This window comes from Mandrillus leucophaeus, unplaced genomic scaffold, assembly GCF_000951045.1.
Source record: "Mandrillus leucophaeus isolate KB7577 unplaced genomic scaffold, Mleu.le_1.0 Scaffold6, whole genome shotgun sequence".
Lineage (NCBI taxonomy): Eukaryota > Metazoa > Chordata > Mammalia > Primates > Cercopithecidae > Mandrillus > Mandrillus leucophaeus.
In genome coordinates this window covers 5,505,079-5,522,102 of record NW_012106474.1, presented here as the reverse complement: position 1 = coordinate 5,522,102, position 17,024 = coordinate 5,505,079, and the positions used below count along the sequence as shown (strand labels likewise).

The window sequence follows — 17,024 nt, the reverse complement described above, 5'->3', positions numbered from 1 at the left end:
GACAATGCTTTGTGAACTGTATAGCACCCTAAAAAGAAAATAAAAGTGACAGAAAATGAAGCCAGGTGCAGTGGCTCACGCCTGTAATCCCGGCACTTTGGGAGGCAGGCAGATCACTTGAGGCGAGGAGTTCGGGACCATCCTGGCCAACATGGCAAAACTCTGCCTCTACTAAAAATACAAAAATTAGTCGGGTGTGGTGGCGCATGCCTGTAATCCCAGCTACTTGGGAGGCTGAGGCAGAAGAATCACTTGAACCCAGGAGGTGGAGGTTGCGGTGAGCTGTGATTGCACCACTGCACTCCAGCCTGGGCCACAGAGCGAGACCCTGTCTCAAAAAAAAAAAAAAAAAGAAAAGAAAAAAAGGTGACAGAATATGGACCCTTGAGGGAGACTGCACCTCACAGACTTCCCCTCTGCTCAGCATGGGCTTCCCTGCTGCCCTCATCTGCCACCACATAGAGAATGGGAAACTGTAATCAGATTCAAGTTGGATTTTTTTTTAAACCCTAAGTTAACTGTATAATGTGAAATAAGAAGTCAGGACTATGCTCTTAGGATATTTTCAGTCATTTGGTCAGACTTCTCTGGAGCAGCTCCTAGTTAATGGCTCCATCCCTCCCCTGAAAGTTGATTCCTCCATCCGAGCACCTAATGTTGTGCTGGACCACAGGATCAGCCCATTCCTGTGGGACTGCGGTCTCAACAGCTTTCTCGGGAAAGCAGCACAATTCTTAGATCACCACAGGAATCACCTGTGCAACCTTTTACAGATGGAGAAAGAGAAGCCCAGAACACTCACGTGACTGGCCTGAGTCTCAGTGACTGAGGGGCATTTCTATTAATAACACTTGCCCATAAGAGAAGGAACGCATTCTGCGTAGCTGGACTGTCGATGCTTTCCAGAAAACACTGGCCTTCCAGCTCTGCATTTCCTCCAGCCATCTTCATAGTTTTCAAGGAGTTCCATTTTCACCTATAATTGTCTTTTCATATATACTGTTCTGCAGTTTCCTACGGAATGCAACAAGATATTTAATCATACTCATTTAACAAATATTTAAATCATTTATTGCCATTAAGTTACAGCATCTCAATATACACACTGCATGGAAATACACAGATAACGTTTCTAAACAGTGGGGACAAGATTTTAGGTACATGGCCAGCTGTTGGTTGTCTTGTGGTCATTAAAGACAATGTCAAGAATTAGGAGTACTTAAGTGCTGGTAGTTACAAATTTTGTTCTCTTCAGTTTTTCATTAAGTAAATTCTAATAGATAATATACATATTACTGCAGAAAAAACCATCGTCAGAAATTATTAAATTAATTGCATATTTTGAGCTACTCTTTATGGAAAGAAGTAAAATATTTCATACTTGTAAGGCAGCAGAGAGTTGGTTTAGAGACTCTCAGCTATGTCTATAAAAATAGAATGGTTAGTAAAAATAGCATTCAGTGTATTTTCCTTAGTGAGGCTATTTATAATGAAATCTGTGACTCAGCAGCAGCTGGCAATGCTGTCCCTTCAAGACCTTGTTCTTCATTTTCCATTGTTATGCAGATGCCTTTTTAGTCATCCTGGAAAGAAACAAAAAGAAAAATTCAATGAGAAACAAAATTTCAATGCCAATCGCAAGGGCTTTGGATGGCTTTAAAAAGACACTTTTACATAACATTTATTTCAACTTCCAGCTTAAAAAACAGTAATATAGGCTGGGTATCCCTCATCTGAAATGCTTAGGCCCAGACATGTTTCAGATTTTTTCAGATTTTGGAATAACTGGATTATACCAGTTGAGATCCCTAAACTGAAAATCCAAAATCTGAAATGCTCCAATGAGCACTTCTTTTGAGTGTCATGTTGGCACTCCAAAAGTTTCATATTTTGGAGCATTTCAGATTTCTGGATTTGGGATGCTCAGCCTGTATCCTACTTCATGTTAACTTGCATGTTTTATTAAGTGGTTTCCCCAACTGCTAAAGCACATCTATACACACTCCAGTCCCCAAGTACTCCCTCAGACGAGAGTTTAGTTTCATTCACCCCAATTCCTCAAATTCCTGAAAAGAAAATAGCTAAATTGAAATCTGCTTACTCGTATTTGATAAGCCGTCCTCCCTGGATGAGCTGGGCTACTTCATTTGTTGCGTGGCATGCAAACAGAAGCCAGTTCCGAGGCTGTACCTTGTAGGCAAATCTCATGAATGTCAAAGAATAGCAACAGAGGGCTGCCAAAAATAGCAGAGCAAAGATAATCAATAACTTAGAAAACTGAGAGAGTTGATAGGACCACAGAGATGAACAGTTCCATTGCCTTGATCAAAAAAGAACCTCTTCTGCAAAAGCCTTTGACAGATAAAAGTTGTTACTTAAATGCCTGTATGAATAGGAAACTCATAAAAAATTTTACTGTACTGCTATGCATTTTTGTTAATTATTTAAACATTTAAGGAACATATTTCAGAGCAAGAGTAGGCTGAAATTCATTCTAGCCACTTTTTCTTTTATCTTCTAGAGTTGCTTATAATCCATTCATTATTGGAAATAATTATTTATTCCCTCCACAACAGTTTTATGTTCAAATATCAGGGTTTCAAGTAAGTTTAATAACACTTTCTCCCCAAAAAGTTCACAATATAAATCATTAGAGTGACTATTAGAATGATTAAGATGACACATTCTTCAGTTGGTTGTGCCAAATCTGAAAGGCAAATAAGATGTTACTACTTCCTAGATAAATATTTCTAATTAATCTTGTTTCTTACTCACATGGAGAAGTAACACTCTTCCATGCCATCACATTCTGTATGTGACTTTCTAATAGTGACTGTAACATCTGGTGCTACAATCTTGAAATGCAAGCAGGCACTCTACTATGTTGAAAGTCCTCCCAATTATCGAAATCTGCATTCTTACCAAATGTCATCCGCCCACTGATAATCTCTGGAGACTTTTTCATGTCATTGATGGCAGCAATGGGAAGACCCCAGTTGGCTACCGGGCCCCAGAAGTGCTACAAAAAATGAGAGGAAAAGAATGGAGAGAGGAAAAAGTTAAGACAGAACTATAAACAGCTGAAATTTTCCTTACTTTAAATAATCATGTGAAACTCGTGAAAACAAATCTTCGTTTCCATTTTGCAGGTTTACTGAGTTAATTGATGGTTAACATTCAGGTATTGGATTGTCCAAGTGTTCCCATAGGAATCAGCAGTTCTTACAGGTGAGCCCAGAGCTAGAAAGGGTTTGGCAGCTTCCCAAGGTCCCTGCTGGTTTCCACACTACAACCAAGTCGTCTCTGATTGTCCCATTTAGAAAATTTAAAAATAAGATTAACTTCTTACACAATTCATTGTTGCTATAATTCAAACCCTGTTAGAACTATTCTCTATAATTTTTATGTTTAAATCTATCCACACTCCTTTTCCCAAATTTTCATTAGGATATTTGTTAATAATTCTTAAAATGCAGACCGTAAATTGGGTACTTTTCTGAAGAAAGAAGCTTAATAAGAGAATAAATTGTTTTTCAGCTCATATGAGCTATTCTAAGTTAAAAGAACTTGGAAATCAATACCCAGGACCCCAGACGCTAAGAAATTAAGATTGGAAAGTACTTTTGACATAATAGCAAAAACTTACATTAATATTAAAGAAATGAACCAATAGTTTTGCATTCTACAACTATACTCATTCAAGGATACCAAAGTGAAGTTGTCTGTGTTTGACAGCAGCCACAATCAATTTTAGAGGCTGAAATAAAACAAGGTTTGTGGCTTTTGTTCATTAAATGAAAAATTGTTTCATTAATTTAGAATTTGGAAATAATATTTCCAAACCTGAAAGAAACCACATCTTGTTGGCTAAACACCCCTTTTAGTTATCCCAACACGAAAGAGTAAAAACAGTCTTTGCTTGACTTCTGCCTATCATAATGTTTAGGTTAAATTCAGACTGTTAAATACGTTTCTAGACTTTGCTTCTATTATTGACGAGGGGTTAAAATACAAAAATTCCCTAAAAAGTGGTAAACCAAGGGAAATATAGGAAAAATAAATGGGAATTAGATTTGGCATAATAGAGTATTTTAAAATGGTTACTTAACATGTAAGCCACAAGGTCATTGAAATAACTATAAAAGGTCAAAGTTCCCATATAGCCATCACGATAAGTATTTCAGGGTTTAACATGTGAGTTATAAACTCTGTAAATTAGGCACAATTGGTTTAAAGAATCTTGAGATTCTGGGCTGGCTAATTAGTCCTCTTGCGTTCAGACTAGATATTATCTAAGATACTCACTATTGCAACTTTCACTTAATTTCTTACATTTAGATGAGGTGGCTAGTGGCTTGCAAATTGGACAGCACGACTTTAGAGGAAATATTTCTTTGAAAATGACAAGTTGGGTTGGATGCAGTGGCTCACACCTGTAATCCCAGCACTTTGGGAGGCCAAGGCGGGTGGATCATGAGGTCAGGAGTTCAAGACTAGCCTGGCCAACATGATAAAGCCCTGTGTCTACTAAAAATACAAAAATTAGCTGGGTGTTGTGGCAGGTGCCTGTAATCCCAGCTACTTGGGAGCCTGAGGCAGAGAATTGCTTGAACCTGGGAGGTAGAGGTTGCAGTGAGCCGAGATTGCACCACTGCACTCCAGCCTGGGCAACAGAGTGAGACTCTGTCCAAAAAAAAAAAAAAATGACAAGATGACGAGTTGGAGAGAAGTGCACTCCTGCAGAATTCTATTAACAATGACCTTTAATTTCTTATATTTAGATGAGATATGGCCAGTTTTCTTTTTTCCTTATTCCCCAGACTCTTTTAAGGGAGAGTATCTATCTCTCCCTTACCTACTTCTTTTCCTACCTGTCCTGTTATTTGGTGTCACTTCATTTTTCACCTCTCTATTATTCCATAGTGATCTATCTTTTCTTCTTGTTTTGACCAGGCCTTTCTCCACTTGGTCTATTTTCATCTCCTTTTCCGTTTACTCTCTTTCCATTCCTCTGCACTATATGGTGGTGTTGCTGTCTACTTTATCATGCATGAACCCAGGGCTGTGACAAAGCCTGAAGAGTTATTCTAAGAGGGGCATATAAACCAGTTTCTCTACCACCAGTTGTGAATGTGTCTTCTTTCATAGGTGAGGGTAAAGCAGAAATGGACAATGGAATAAATCTAAACCTAAAGTAGCCCTGGGAGATTCCTGGCTAAGTGACGGTATTAAAAGTTTAAGTGTGGGCTGGGCGTGGTGGCTCACACCTGTAATCCCAGTACTTTGGAAGGCTGAGGCAGGCGCATCATGAGGTCAAGAGTTCGAGACCAGCCTGACCAATATGGTGAAACCCCATCTCTACTAAAAATACAAAAATTAGCTGGGTGTGGTAACTCACACCTGTAATCCCAGCTACTTGGGAGGCTGAGACAGGAGAATCACTTGAACCCGTGAGGCAGAGGTTGCAGCCAAGATCGTACCACTGCACTCTAGCCTGGGCAACAGAGCAAGACTCCTTCTCAAAAAATAAAAATAAAAAACTAAAATAAAAAGTTTAAGTGTGATGAGTGTTAGGTTATAGGAAACAGAGTTCTGCAAGTTAAGAACTATACATACACTTATGGCTGTAAATGTTGAGCTATACTGAAAATATATTAAGAAGAACACAAAAGGTAAAGACAATTTTAACACTAGTTTGCTAAAATATCTAACCTTAGAAAGTTTATAATGCATCTTTTCTATCTAGTACATGATTCTAGTTCTCTCTTCCCTTTTTTAGAATATGATTGATTTATGCTCTGTCAGATATTCAGCAATTTTGAGAAAAATAAGGAACTTTATTAAAATTCAAAAAGAAATTAACATATGTTGGATTAAACATTTTACTTCATTATAATTCTTAATTGTGCTGAAAAGAAAGTTCCAATAGAATTGCACACCACCACTTCCTGCGTGAAATCAAGCCATGGAAATGAACTCTACCCTACAGGAAAAAATCATCCCACCTTTCTTTTCCTGCTTTCTCTTTTTCTTTCTCTGTTTCCTTTCATCGTTGCCAGGCTCCACTGTGACTGTTATCAATGAAGTAATTATATGCTTGTTTCTGAAAACAGGAGTAGGGAGCAGCCCCAGGAGCATGGCTCTCACAGAGCTCATGTCTAGGCTCCCTAGGACAGGCCAGGGTGCAGTAGGCACCCTTCGCAACCTGCCAGCCATGGCGACCTAGAGAGGCTCTCACAAGCAAAGGACACTAAGTCTGTTGTCCATAACTCTGTTAATGCAGAAAGTCTGCAAAAGCCTGAAATGGATGGAAATAATTTTCTTACCGTACTATTTTGTGAAGAGTCACCGAAGTTCAGACAGGAGAGACATGGGGAAAAAAAAAAAATCAAATGATTTTGGTCTTATTAGGTTACTGCAACCTCACACCTGTATTCAAATTTCAGTAACAGGACTACAATGTTAACAGAGTACATTCTTTCATTATTTTTAAAAGATCAAGTAATATCATTTCTAATAAGAACGTTGACTTAATGAAATTAGATCTTAATTTTATGGAAAGTAAGTGCAATCCTTAGAGCAGAACTATCCAGTAGAAATATAATGCAAGGCACAAATACAAGCCACATATGTAATTTAAAACTTCTAGAAGCCACATTAAAAAAAGTAAAAAGAAGGCCATGCACAGTGGCTTATGCCTGTAATCCCAGCACTTTGGGAGGCTAAGGCAGGAGGATTACTTGAGGCCAGGAGTTCACTATTAATCTGGGCAACATAGTGAGACCCCATCTATACGCAAATATATTTTAAAAATTAGCTGGGCATGGATGGTTTGTGCCTCCAGAGGATTGTTTGAGCCCAGGAGTTCAAGTCTGCAGTGAGGTATGATCACACCACTGTATTTCAGCCTGGGCAACAGAGCAAGACCTCGTCTGGAAAAAAAAAGAAAAAAAAAAAGAAAAGTAGAAAAGTAAAAAGAAACCACAGAAATTACTTGTATTAATAGTTTACTTAATCCACATGTATGCAAAAAAACATTTTAATTTCAAAATATAACCAATAAAAACTATTCATTAGAACTTTTACATGCTTTTTCTTACAATTCTTTGAACTCTAGTGTGTATTTTACACTTACAGCACATCTCAGCTTGAACTAGTCACATTTCAAGTGCTCAGTAGCCACCTGTGGCTAGTGGCTCTCAAACTGGACAGCACAGCTTTCGAGGAAATATTTCCTTAAAAGTGCCAAGTTGGAGAGACGCATACTGCTGCAGAATTCTATTAACAATGAAACTTTCCCTTCTGCTTACTAACACATTGCATCAGAATGTGAACCCCTGGAGGAATGTATTTTTTGTTACTACTGGACTACTTAAAGTAGTGCCTGGCATTTAAATTAGAATTTTAAAAATACCTGTTGAATGAATGAATGAATAGTAAAAATGTCAGTGCTGTTTTCCAGAATGTTAAACTTAAAAATACACCAAAAACTTATATTGAGTTACTGTTATTTCTGAAATAGCAATTTCTCTTGCCCGGATATACCTGAGCTCTTCTCTTAGGGCAAAATCTCAAAGTTGAGCTACTGAAGGAGTTATTGAAATAAAATAATAAAATTGAGCAGTACAGCAGGGGGAAAAATGAAATAAAATCCTTTATAAACACACGCAAGTCCAAAGAATTCTACTAGTTGTTTTGTTTTAGAGAGCAGAGATTATAATTTGTAACATGAAAATAATCGTTGATGGTGCCAATAATACAGTAGTCCCCCTTATCCGCAGAGGATGCATTCTAAGACCTCCAGTGGATGCCTGAAACCATGGATAATATGGAACCCTATATATACTATGTCTTTCTCCTATACATACATACCTATGATAATGTTTAATTTATAAATTAGGCAGAGTAAGAGATTGACAACAATTACTAATAATAAAACAACAATTACAACAATAAACTGATATAAAAATTTTGAGAATGTGGTCGCTTTCTCTTTCAAAATATTGTAATATTTTCTTGGACCACAACTGGCCTTGAGTGGCTGAAACTACAGAAGGCGAAACTGCAGATGAGAGGGTCCTACTATGTGCTTCAGATAGGTTATATTATGAAATGTATATCATTCATATATAATTATATATACAAATGTAATTATCCAAATTATATTTCACACCAAGTGCAAACTGACCACAATGCTTTATAGCAGAGAGATTGATAACCTTACTGGATCAGACAGCACAATCTAGCTAGAACGGTCACCTACAGCATTGCTCTCCTTAAAATACCTTTGTCAGTATCTGAACACTGGCCCTTTAGATAACTATGAATAACCAAGGGCACATTTCTTCCCTATAAAAATATTTTAAAGGATGTAGTACTTACAATGTAAAGTTTCAACTTGGACATAACTTAGTTTTTCCTTTAGGACTCTCTCCTTAAATCATACAACAGCTCAATTATACCCTATTTTACAACAGAAGACCTTAGTATAGATTACAAATGTATGAGAATAAAGGAGAATTACCTTCTGCCTTCATACCCTGCTCAATTCAAAAGTCCTACGTGAATATAATCACATTAATTACTGTAAATCTGAGAGGAAAGTCAGTTTAAATATGTCTGTTAAATACAAAACACTACAACTCATCATCCCTCAATTCTAAATCAGGACTTTCTAGAAGGCATGAATCAATGACTCAATCAAAATATCTGAAAAGCATATTTGTGCAGAACCAAATTAGAAAAAAAAATGCTTCCAAATATGTATTATTACCTGTTTCAAAAAAAAAGATAAATTTATAAGCCACATATAAACTGCAATTTGGGGACAGTAATGCAAAACCATTTAGAAAATATTCTTGATTTTCTCTTTATTTGGTATGCTGCCTTTATTTTCAGTAAAAAAGCAAACAAACACAAAACTCATAGATTTTCTTGGGTTCACTTATGATTTTCAATTCTCATGGAGGAGAAACTGTATTTCCAGTTAAAAATTAAGTATTCCGTTTTTTAAAAAAATAAACTTTATTTTTCAGAGAAGTTTTAGGTTCACAGTAAAATTGAACCCAAGTACCTCCCATATACACCCAGTCCCAAAACATGCACGCACTCTCCCATTATCTACATCTGCCGCCATGGTGTATTTATCATAATCACGAAACTTACATTGACACAGGATTGTTACCCAAAGTCCATATCTACATTAGGGTTCACTGTTAGTGCTGTACATCCTGTGGGTTCGAACATATAATACCATGCATCCATCATTACAGTGTCTTACAGTAGTTTCACTCTCTAAAAGTCCTCTGTGCTCCACCTAAACCCTCACAACCACTGATCTTTCGACTGTCTCTGTAATTTTGCCTTTTCCAGAACGTCATGTAGTTGGAATCAGGTAGTATGCAGCCTTTTCAGACTGGTTTCTTTCATGCAGTAATATGTATTTAAGTTTCCCTCATGTCTTTTCGTGGTTTCATAGCTCATGTTTTAGTGCTGAATAATATTCCATTGTCTGGATGTACCACAATTTATTTTGCCATTCACCTGCCAAAGGACATCTTGTTTGCTTCCAAGTTTCGGCAATTATGAATAAAACCTCTATAAAAATCCACATGCAGGTTTTTGTGTGGACCTAAGTGTTCAGCTCCTAGGGGTAAATACCAAGGAGTATGTAAGAAACTGCCAAACTGTTTTCCAAAGTGGCTGTATGATTTTGCATTCCTACCAGCAATGAATGAGAGTTCCTGTTGATTCACATCCTCATCAGCATTTGCTTTAGTCAGCGTTCTGCCTTTTGGCCTTTCTGATAGATATTTAGTGGTATCTCGTTTTAATTTGCATTTCCCTGATGACATATGATGTAGAACAGTGGTGTCCAATCTTTTGGCAGAGCATATTTTCATATGCTTATTTGCCATCTGAACACGGTGAGGTATCTGTTTAGGACTTCAGCCCATTTTTAATTGAGCTCCTTTCTTATTATTGAGTTTTGTTTTTGTGGTTTTTGCTGGCTTGTTTTGAGAGGGAGTCTTGCTTTGTTGCCCAGGATGGAGTGCAGTGGCATGATCTTGGCTGACTGCAATCTCCACCTCCCAGGTTCAAGTGATTCTCCTGCCTCAGCCTCCCAAGTAGCTGGGATTACAGGCATCCGTCACCACACCTGGCTAATTTCTGTATTTTAGTAGAGAATTAGGTAGAGGTTTCACCATGTTGGCTAGGCTGGTCTCAAACCCTTGACCTCAAGTGACCTGCCTGCCTTGGCCTCCCAATGTGCTGGGATTACAGGCGTGAGCCACCACACCTGGCCTTATCATTAAGTTCTTTGTATATTTTGGAAAAGTCCTTTATCAGTTATGTCCTCTGCACATATTTTCTCCTATCTTTTCATTCTCTTGACAGCATCTTTCACAGAGCAAAACTTTTTAATTTTTACGAAGTCCAGCTTATCAATTATTTCTGGGATCATGCCTTTGATCTTGTATCAGAAAAACTGGTCATCAAACCCAAAGTAATTTAGATTTTCTCCTAAATTATCTGCTAGGAGTTTTATAGTTTGTGATGTACATTTAGGTCTGTGATTCTTTTTGAGTGAATTTTTGTAAATAGTATAAGGTCTGTGTCTACATTCGTTTCTTCTTATTTTTTTTGCAATTGCATGTCCAGTTGTTCCAGCACTATTTGTTGAAAAGACTGTCTTTGCTACATTGTTTTGCCTTTGCTCCTTTGTCAAAATTTAGTTGATTTTGTTTATGTAGGTCTACTTCTGGGCATTTCATTTTGTTCCATTGATTGATCTGTCTATTCCTTTGCCCATACCACACTGTCTGGAGTACTGGGGCTCTACAGTAAGTTTTAAAGTTAGGTAATGTCAGTCCTCCAACTTTGTTCTTCTCCTCCAACACTGTGTTGGCTGTTTTCAGGTTTACTGCCCTGTCCATTTAAACTCCAAAATCTGTGTGTTGATATCCACAGAATAACGTGCTGGGACTTTAACTTTCACCTATTCACTTAAAAAATGTACTTTATGGCTTCTCTTTGGCATATTCAAAGTAGTCTTGTACATCACTAGTCTTGTACTTTGGGGCCATCATTAAATAAAATAAGGGTTACTTGAACAGAAGCACTGCAATACCACGACAATCTGACAAATGAGATGGCTAAGTGACTAGGTGGCATGACTAAGTGACTAACAAGTAGGTAGCATCTACAGCATACAGATGGTGGACGAAGGAATGGTTCATGTTTCAAGAAGGACAAAGTGGGATGGCATGAGATTTCATCACGCTACTCAGAATGACACAAAATTTACAATTTATGAATTGGTTGTTCCTGGAACTTTCCACTTAGTATTTTCAGACCTTAGTTGGCCACAAGCAACTGAAACTGCAGAAAGCAAACTGTGGATAAGGTGGGTGGAGAGCTACTGTATTTCCTTTCTTCTGCTTATTTTCATTCTAATTTGCTTTTTTTGTTTTTTTGTTTTTTATTTTTTAGTTTTGTAAGGTGGAGGCTTAGATTATTGATTTTAGAACCTTCTTGTTTTCTAACATATGCATCCAATGCTATAATTTCTCTCTAACCACTGCTTTAACTGTATCCCACAAATTCTGATAAGTTGTGTTTGCACTTTTATTTAGTTCAAAATATTAAAAAATTTATCTTGACATTTCTTCTTTGATCCAGAGTTATTTAGAAGTGTGCTGTTTAATCTCCAAGTATCGGGGATTTTCCAGCTATCTTTCTGTTAGTGACTTCTAGTTTGATTCCAAAGCACACACCATATGATTTCTAGTCTTTTAAATTGGTAAAGATGTGTTCTATTCTCCAGAATATAATTTATCTTGGTGAGTGTTCCATGTGAGCTTGAGAAGAATGTGTATTCTGCTGCTGTTACATGTAGCAGTCTACTGAGGTTCATCATATCCAGCTGTTGATTCATTGTTTTGTTGAGTTAAATTATGTCCGTACTGATTTTCTGCCCGCTGGGTCTATTTATGATGGAGGGGTGAAATCTCCAATTATATTAGTGGATTCATCATTTTTTCTTGCAATTCTATCAGTTTTTGCCTCATGTGTTTTAATGCTCTAATGGTGCATACACATTAAAGATTGTTACCTGTATTAGGGCTCTCCACAGAGACAGAACTAATAGAAGATGTAGAAGATGTATAGCTATAGATACATATACATGTACATGTGTATATATGTATAATTGTTAATGGAAATTGGCTTATGCTGTTATAGAAGTAATAAGTCTCATAAGCTGGAGAATCAGTAAAGCCAGCACTGTAACTCAGTCTGAATCCAAAGGCCTGTGAACTAGGGGAGCCAATGGTGTAACTCAGTCCGAGGCTAAAGGCCCTGAGAACCTGAAGGGCCACTGGTGTAAATCCTAGAGTTCAAAAGCCCAATAACCTAGTGTTCTGATGTCTGATGGCAGAAGAAAATGGATGTCCAAGCTCCAGAGGAGAAAGCAAATTGTCTGTTCTCTACCTTTCTGTTACTAGGGCCCTCAACAGATTGAATGATGCCCACTTACATGGGTGAGGGCACATCTTTACTCAGTCTACTGATTCAAATGCCAATCTCTTCCAGAAACACCTGCATAAACATGCCCAGAAATAATGTTTTACCATCTAGCTGGGTATCTGTTAACCCAGTAAAGCTGACACCTAAAATTAACCATTGAATATGTCTTTTTGGAGAATTTATCCCATTATCATATGTAATGTCTCTCTTTATCCCTGGTAATTTTCCTTGCTCTGAACTATGCTCCATCTATAGCTACCAATGCCTTTTCTTGATTAATGCTAACATGGTACAACTATCTCTATTTAATCTAGATGTGTATTTACACTTAAAGTGGGTTTCTTGTAGACAATGTATATTCAGTCTTATTTTTTGATCCACTCGTACAATATGTCTTTTAATTGGTACTTTTAGTCTACTGATATTCAAAGTATTGATATAGTTTTATTACTATTTATCATATTTGTTACTGTTTTCTATTTGTTGTCCTTGTTCTTTGTTCTTTTTTTGCCTTCCATTCTTTTTCTGCCTTTTATGGTTTTAAATGAGCATTTTGTATGATGCCATTTTCCCTTCTTTCCAAAAATAACAATTATTATTATTATTATTTTTTGAGACAGTCTCGCTCTGTTGGCCATGCTGGAGTGCAGTGGCACGATCTTGGCTCACTGCAATCTCCATCTCCCAGGCTCAAGCAATTCTCCTGCCTCAGCCTCCCAAGTAGCTGGGATTACAGGCATGTGCCACCACGGCCAGCTAATTTTTATATTTTCAGTAGAGATGGGGTTTCACCATGTTGGCCAGGCTGGTCTCCAACTCCAGACCTTTGGCCAGTTATAATTATTTTTTAAAATTTTTCGCTGGGTGTGGTGGATTGTAAGGACTCCCCAGCCTTGTGTAACTGTAAGTCCATTAAACCTCTTTTTCTTCCAAGTCTTGGGTATGTCTTTATAAGCAGTGTGAAAAGGGACTGAAACAGGTGGGTCTCCTGTTCCCTGTGCAGCCCTGCACAGCAGCCTCTCCAACAGGCTCTGGGGCAGCCCCAGGGTGGGTAGACTGGGTGGGGCTGCTGTGGCCCTTCACTTGGGCAGGACATCAGAGGATTTGAACACCAGCTTCCCATCACGGGTCTTGATCTTCTTCACAGCCACAGCCCTGAAGGAGCTGGTACAGCTGAAGGAGCTGGCTCCAGCCCCTGCCAGAACCAAAGCTGGAGCCCAGGCCATAGGTGAGGCCAGGGCTTGTTAAGTTCCTGTAGGCCGAGCTCAGCTCGTCTGCATAGCCACTGGTGGTCTTCATATGGATACTCATGTTCTGCATCCCAGACTCCAGCCAGCTCTCCTCACCCTCCAGAGCTTCCTGTAGGTGACAATCTTGATGTCCAGGGCAAGCTTGACATTCATCAGCTCCTGGTACTCATGCAGAGGCCACACCATGTCCTTCTTGGTCTGCTGTAGGGCAGCCTCCAGCTCAGAAAACTTGGCATTGGCATCCTTAATGGTCAACTCCCAGTGCGGCTTGGCATCTGAGATGGTGGCCTCCAGGGAAGCCCTCTGGCCTTTAAGGCCCTCAATCTCAGCCTGGAGCCAGCTGATGTTCCAGTTCATCTTGGAGATCTCAGTCTTTGTACAACACAGGTCATCCCATGATTCCAGGCCAGCGTCTGCAGCTTCTCATACTTGATCTGGTACATGTTCTCAGCCTTGGCCCAGCTCCGGTTGGCAGTCTCCTCATACCGGGCCTTGACCTCAGCAATGATGCTGACCATGTCCAGGGAGCAGCTGTTGTCCAAGGACAGCACCACTGATGTGTCCAAGATCTGGGACTGCAGCTCCCGGATCTCCTCTTCACAAAGCTGCCTAAGGAAGTTGATCTCATCAGTCAGCCCTTCCAGGTGAGACTCCAGCTCTACCTTGTTCACATAAGCTTCATCCACATCCTTCTTGATGAGAACAAATTCATTCTCCAGCTCTGTACGGTTATTGATCTCATTTTTGTACTTGTTCTTGAAGTTCTCTATCATCTCCTGCGTGTTGCCAAGCTCCGCCTCCAGCTTCTCCTGGCCCAGAGTGTCCAGCTGCCACAGAAGGCTGTTGAAGTCACTCTCGAACATGTTGTCCATGTTGCTCTGAGCCGTCTTCTGCTGCTGCAGGAGGCTCCACTTGGTTCCCAGCATCTTGTTCTGCTGCTTCATGAACTGCACCTTGTCGAAGAAGGAGGCAAAGTTGTTGTTGAGGGTCTCAATCTGCTCCTTCTTCTGGGTGCACATGGCCTGAATGTTGGGGTCCACTTCCAGCTTAAGGTGGCTCAGCAGGTTCTGGTTAACTGTGACGACTGTGATGCCTCCCCTACTCCTGGCCCCGCCACAGCCTCCAGCCAGACCCATGCCAGCGCCCAGGCCACCCTGGAAGCTGCTGCTGCTGCCCACTCGGGAGACAATCAAGGAGCTGATGCAGGCCCTGGGCCTGTTCATGTAGGAGCAATTGCTGAAGGGCCGGGGGCCAGAGGTGAACATCCTGTAGGGCTGCCGGGTCACCCTGATGGATATGGTGGAGGCAGAAGTGGAGGCAGGCAGGCTGAACGAGGAGGAGATTTGAAAAGGAACAGAGGACCTGCTTTTAGGTCGGTCTCTAATTTTTCCAAAATTATGGTAATGTTAGCTTTCTCTGAAAGTACTGAGAGGAATTTAGGTAATTTATAACTTACTTATGTAGTACTAAAAGGATCCAACTGACAGCCTAGCATAGTATATTTCTAACATTATTCAAAGTAAAATGGGATAACATTTTGAGATATTCTAGATCATAATTCTACAGTTTGCTGAAATTTATTCTTACCAAATTTTGTCTAGTTTTCTAGTTCAAATTAAAATGAAGGAGGGTTTTAACAATTAGAATTTGTGATATTCAGCTATATTTAGCAAGCCAAAAGTCAGCTGAATGACAGTAAAGACCTTTGTGACTGGACTATCCAGATATTAAGAGACTCTTATGGCCAGTCCTGCTTCGACATTTACAGCTTCATTCAATTTCTGAAAGTCAATTATATGGCAGGGAAGTGCTCAAAGAGTCCAAGGACCAGGTGGAAAAGCAGTTTGGCAGAGAAAAGGGAGACATATGCAGGAAAACATGGAGCACAAAAATATCTAAAACCTTCTTTTCAAACCTGTTTCTACGCATTATTATTTTCCTTTAAATCCCAAGTTGACATTTCTGTTTTAGCTTCATAAGTTTGGTATCCAGAGGTTCTGAAGTTATCTGTTTGGTTCAGATATCAGCCTTCTCATGGGGCAAATGAAGCACTGGAATTTCTAAGGCCCGTTCCGACTCTAAAATTCCACAAGTTTGGGAAAGATTCCCTTTTACTCTACTGCAACTTCTCACCTGGGTAGTAAGTATAAATTCTGAAAGCTTTCCTGGAGACTCAGAAATTAAAATTAATTTAGAATACCTCATTAACTTGAGAATATTCAATGCAAACATCCCACTAACCAGATTCATAAGCATGCTAAATGATTAACTGATTTTAAAGCACTCTATGATCTAGTTTCTTCTTAAGAAAACATCCTCTGCACACATATACAAATACATATGTGTGTGGGGGGGGGGTATCCATTCACCTTTACTGTAATATACAGAACTTGAGAAAAGGAATCAGTCTCTAGAATAAAGCTGCATAGACCTTGATTGAGTTAATCATTAAAACATATGTCCTACCTCAAAACTTTTTTGCTTATTCTAATTTATTCTTCTTAACCAGAAATCCAGGAAGGAGAATGAGAGAAGAGGAAAAGCAAAGAAAAGCTCTCTTTCTTTATTCTGTCAATAAGAAAGATGAGGGAATCGTTTCTTAAGAAAAAGGTATTGGAATAGAGACCCAGGAAGTTCTTGGTTCAAGATACTAATCAAGGTAAGTAAGAATAGATAGAAGAAAGTACCAAAAAGAGAGTACCACAAATCCTGGGGATTAAACATGCAATATTAGTTACAATAAAAAATAAATTCAACACTTACTTTTGTCAAGTGCTATACTATGTCATTAAACAGCTACCAAAGCACAAAAGCTAAACAATTTGCCCAAGCTCACAAAGCTGGAAAGCAAGAGTTGGGCTTCAAATCCATCATTCAGACTCATCACCTAGGTTTAACAGTACTATTATCACAACTAACAATTTCCAATAATTATTTAATATTATTTAATACTGAGATCCTATTTAAGTGTTCTGTTATCCCAGTAATGCCTTTTCCAGCTGTTTTTTCACACCAGGCCCAGTCAAAGTCCACACATTTGCCTTTGGTTCTTAGGTGTCCTAAGTGAGAGCCGGTTTCATAAACTCTTTCAGTTAAAAAAAAAAAAACAAAAATCATCATTTAAAATACATGTGGATGGGTTGGGCATAGTGGTTCATGCCTATAATCCCAGAGCTTTGGGCCAAGATGGGAGGACTGCTTGAGGCTGGGAGTTCAAGAACAGCCTGGTCAACATAGCAAGGTCCC

At 38.9% G+C, this 17,024-nt stretch overlaps 1 protein-coding gene and 1 pseudogene across 2 annotated transcripts; both read right to left on the bottom strand.

Annotated features, from left to right (window-relative positions):
- Positions 1-1,010: 1,010 nt before the first annotated feature.
- Positions 1,011-7,480, bottom strand: MPC1 (mitochondrial pyruvate carrier 1). 2 transcript variants are annotated; one of them, XR_001008164.1, is made up of 4 exons: positions 4,860-7,480; positions 2,923-3,019; positions 2,102-2,234; positions 1,011-1,583 (listed from the first exon to the last, which is right to left on the bottom strand). XR_001008164.1 is itself a non-coding variant. In XM_011999630.1 (4 exons), exons 2-4 carry the CDS (start codon positions 2,963-2,965, stop codon positions 1,559-1,561), a joined length of 201 nt encoding a protein of 66 aa, XP_011855020.1. In that variant the 5' UTR covers positions 2,966-3,019; positions 3,097-7,480; the 3' UTR covers positions 1,049-1,558. The 2 variants fall into 2 exon arrangements, 1 of the variants encoding a protein (XP_011855020.1); XM_011999630.1 differs by having other exon boundaries at positions 1,049-1,583; positions 3,097-7,480.
- A 6,127-nt stretch (positions 7,481-13,607) lies between these two features.
- LOC105553568 lies at positions 13,608-16,034 on the bottom strand (annotated as a pseudogene).
- Between the last annotated feature and the right edge of the window lie 990 nt (positions 16,035-17,024).